We start from the raw sequence: 3,472 nt of genomic DNA, 5'->3' as shown, positions 1-3,472 counted from the left end.
TTTTTTTTTTTTAAAAAAAAAAAAAACATTTATTTGATTTATTCATTCATTTATTTTAATTTGATGAGAGAGAAAGAAAGTGAGAAAGCAAGCCACCAGACCCGGAACTTGAACCGTGGTCAGCCATGTGGGAGTGGAACCTAAGACCTGGAACCTCCACACCACTTGCTGGGCCCGATCTCACGTCTTCTTGACTCCTGGGCCAGTGTTCTTTCCCTGCCTCTGGCAGCCTTTCTGCACCTCTGAAACGTAGGACCCCACTTCGCTTCCCTCTGGGCCTCCCAGACACTCCTTGGTGCTTACCTTTCACGTTACACACGAAGGTTTGACTGACCACGCCGGTGTTGTTCTCCTTCTCGGCAGGCCACTCATAGACGTAGACTGTGGTCCTGGAAGACCCTGCATCCAGCACAATTCCATACTGAACAAAAGAGGAAGGGGGAGTTAGAGACGGGCTGGGCCTCTCTACGGAAGTTCCTTCCCAGTGGGCCACTGAGAGTCCCAAATGCCTTAGGCCACACTGCTTCACTTGAGTGGCCAACAAGAGAAAACTGGCTTTCATCAACCAATTTTGTCTCCTTAGACTTGAGAAGGAGGGGATTAGGGAGGAAGGTCAGGCTGCAGGGCATGATGTCAGTCTTGGTCATGCATTAGATTCCCAGGAGGAGCTCTTAAAACTCCCAAGGCCAAGGCCCTACCCCAGACCAATGAAGTCAGAATCTCTGAGAGTAGATCCAGGCATCAATATGCAGCCAAAGCTGAGCACTGTACCCCAAAGACCCTGCATACAAAGACAGGCCCCCTGATCCCACTTCATCCAATAGGAACCTCTAGATGAGGGACAGACGCCTCTTGGGGTTCAGAGGGAAATGAGTGGCTCGTCACTGGACAGTCTCTGTCCTCCAAGCTTCCAGGCACATGGGCCTTGGAAAAACAACCAAAGGAGAACTGCAGGGAGTAGAGGTAGGAAATTCCTTCAAGGAAGACAGGCTAATCAGATAGCTGACCCGAATCAACCCTCAGAATGAAAGTAGCCCTGGGACCAGCAGTTAACGTAATGGCTACGTCACTGGACTCCCATGTTGTCGACTGCAGTTCAAGTCCTGGACCCGGTGGCTTGAACTCACACCAGGCGCGTGTGTGTGTGTGCCCAAGATTCCGAGAGGAGAATGGAGGAGAAGGGATTGTGATGTGGCCATCCCCTCTGGAGGGTGATTTCTTGTTTTCTATCTCTCTGTCTCTCTCTGTCTTTCTGGTGAGTATATGCACCCTAGAGCAAAAACCTCTCCAATAAAAAAAAAAGAAAAAAAGAATGAAAATAGCCCTTATCAAGGAGAAAAAACTCAAATACGAAATAGTATTGACCAGTTGCTCCCACTTTGGTAACATGCATGTGAGCACGTGGCGTGGACGGGCAGGGGCTGTGTGCTGTGCTGTGCTGGGGCGGGCTGGGCATGGGACAGGAGGCTGAGGGTCCCTGACACTGTCCAACTTGAAGCAGGAACAGGGAGCTTTGCCTGAAGACGTGGCTCAGCATAGGCCCAGGACCAAACCTGATCAGGAAAGAACACGTCTTAGCAGCCCACGGGCATCAGAATTAGTGATGCTGACCTAAGCCTGGTATATCTGGTTTGCCTAGAAGTCATTCCAGGCCCTCAGGGTGGCAGCCTTTCCCTATTCCACCACCTTTGGGTGTTTAGATATATGCTTTTAAATAAAAATAGGGCCATACGGTATATAGTTTTGTTTTGTTTTTTGCTATGCTCCCCCCCCTTTTTTTTTTGAGAGAGAGGTTTTTGCTATAGGGCGTGTACGTTTGCCAGAAAGACAGAAAGAGAGACAGAGAGACAGAAAGCGAGAAATTACCCCCCAGGGGGGATGGTCACGCCGCAATCCCTTCTCCTCCATTCTCCTCTCGGGATCTTGGGCACGCATGCACACGCGACCAGCATGAGTTTAAGCCACCAGGTCCGGTACTCAAACCGCAGTCGACTACATGGGAGTCCAGCGACATAGCCATTATGCTAACTGGTCCCACCTTTTTCTTTTCTTTTCTTTTTTAAAGAATCATTATTTTAAATTTTATTTATTATCATTATTCTTCGATTTTGACCAGAGAGAGAGGGAGAGTGAGATAACAAGCTACCAGGTCTAGGACTTGAACCGTGGTTAATCATGTGGGAATCCAACGTCTCAACCACCATGCCACCTGCCAGCCCCGCAAGGCCCTTTTTAAAATAGTATTATATAAACATCTCTACCTGCTAGTAAAAATAGATGGATATCACTATTTTCAGTATATTAGTCATGTTCTCTGTGAGATGAAGAATAATTTATTTAACCCATTCTTCTATTTAGATATTTAGGTTTCCAATTTCCCACTATTACAAACACTTGCTTCATTTGAAAGAGGACAAAAAAAAAAAAAAGTTGCACCAGTTCCTGAATCATAGCTTCTCCATTTATATAGAAATCGAACACCCTGTGTGCTTTGGTATTTGAACTTGGACAGCATCTTAATCTCAGCCCTGCAGTCTAATGAATGTTGACTGGGATCCTGACATGACATCCCTGGGTGACCAAGGGCGGCATTGTTCACATCCTGTCCCAGGCAGAGACTACTGTGAGATTAAAGTGCAGGTCAAAACCAAAGACAAGAAACAAACCAGGCACTACAGAGGTGCAGGTCTCCATATGATAGGCCTGCTCTCTTTCTTCCTCTGGCAGCTGACCTGACCACCACCACTCCCACTGGCCCTGCCAAGCCTGGTACTGACTTAAGAGAACAGAGAGGGGCCAGCAGGTGGTGTGGTGGTTAAGGGTGCTGGACTCTCACATGGCCATGTGGTTCAATTCCCAAACCTGGAGGCTTGCTTTCTCACTTTCCCTCTCTCTATGTCTCTGGAAATATTAAAATAATAATAATAAATAAATAAAGTTAAATAAAATAATTCCAAAAAATATAAAAGAGGGAACAGAGAGGATAGGAAAACAACTATTCCAGCGTGGAGAGCAGCCAATCTGAGAAAACAGGTGACCTTTAGACGCACTTCTATGAGCTTCTCTAGCAGTGCCTATGAAAGTATTTGCATACGATAATGCTAGCTGCCTGTTGTTGTCGGCTATCTTTCTGTGGTTGTTGATCCAATACTGCAGGGCAGTTTGAGGCTACAGGAAGCCACATCTGTTTATCAGATCTCGCCCCAAAAAAGATCAGAGAAATTACATGGCACTAGTCGTTCTCACGTCTTAAAAAGATTTAAATGGCTTTGCATTCCTCTTCTCCCATTTTCTGCCCTTAAAAAGAATAAACTTGAGGCTGGTTCCCAGTCACAACTTCTCCATCAGAGAAGGTGGACCCACCTGGTCCTTGCTTTTCTATACTTGTGCGTCTTTGTGTGCTTGTCGTTGCATTTATTTCTAATCCACAGCCTTCCCCACTCAGTAAAACGTGTTCAACCAAGCAGGTCTC

At 46.5% G+C, this 3,472-nt stretch overlaps 1 protein-coding gene across 1 annotated transcript in view; it reads right to left on the bottom strand.

Annotated features, from left to right (window-relative positions):
- Positions 1 to 3,472, bottom strand: part of ENTPD3 (ectonucleoside triphosphate diphosphohydrolase 3) — a 50,450-nt gene that overhangs the window by 33,496 nt on the left and 13,482 nt on the right. The window contains exon 3 of the mRNA XM_006155385.2: positions 304 to 421. Within this exon, the coding sequence (XP_006155447.1) occupies positions 304 to 421 (118 nt within the window). The remainder of the gene's footprint in view (positions 1 to 303; positions 422 to 3,472) is intronic.

The sequence above is a fragment of the Tupaia chinensis genome, unplaced genomic scaffold (genome assembly GCF_000334495.1).
Source record: "Tupaia chinensis unplaced genomic scaffold, TupChi_1.0 Scaffold000451_1, whole genome shotgun sequence".
Taxonomy (NCBI): domain Eukaryota; kingdom Metazoa; phylum Chordata; class Mammalia; order Scandentia; family Tupaiidae; genus Tupaia; species Tupaia belangeri.
Note: the sequence above shows the minus strand (reverse complement) of the source record. Positions and strands in the feature narration are given on the sequence as shown.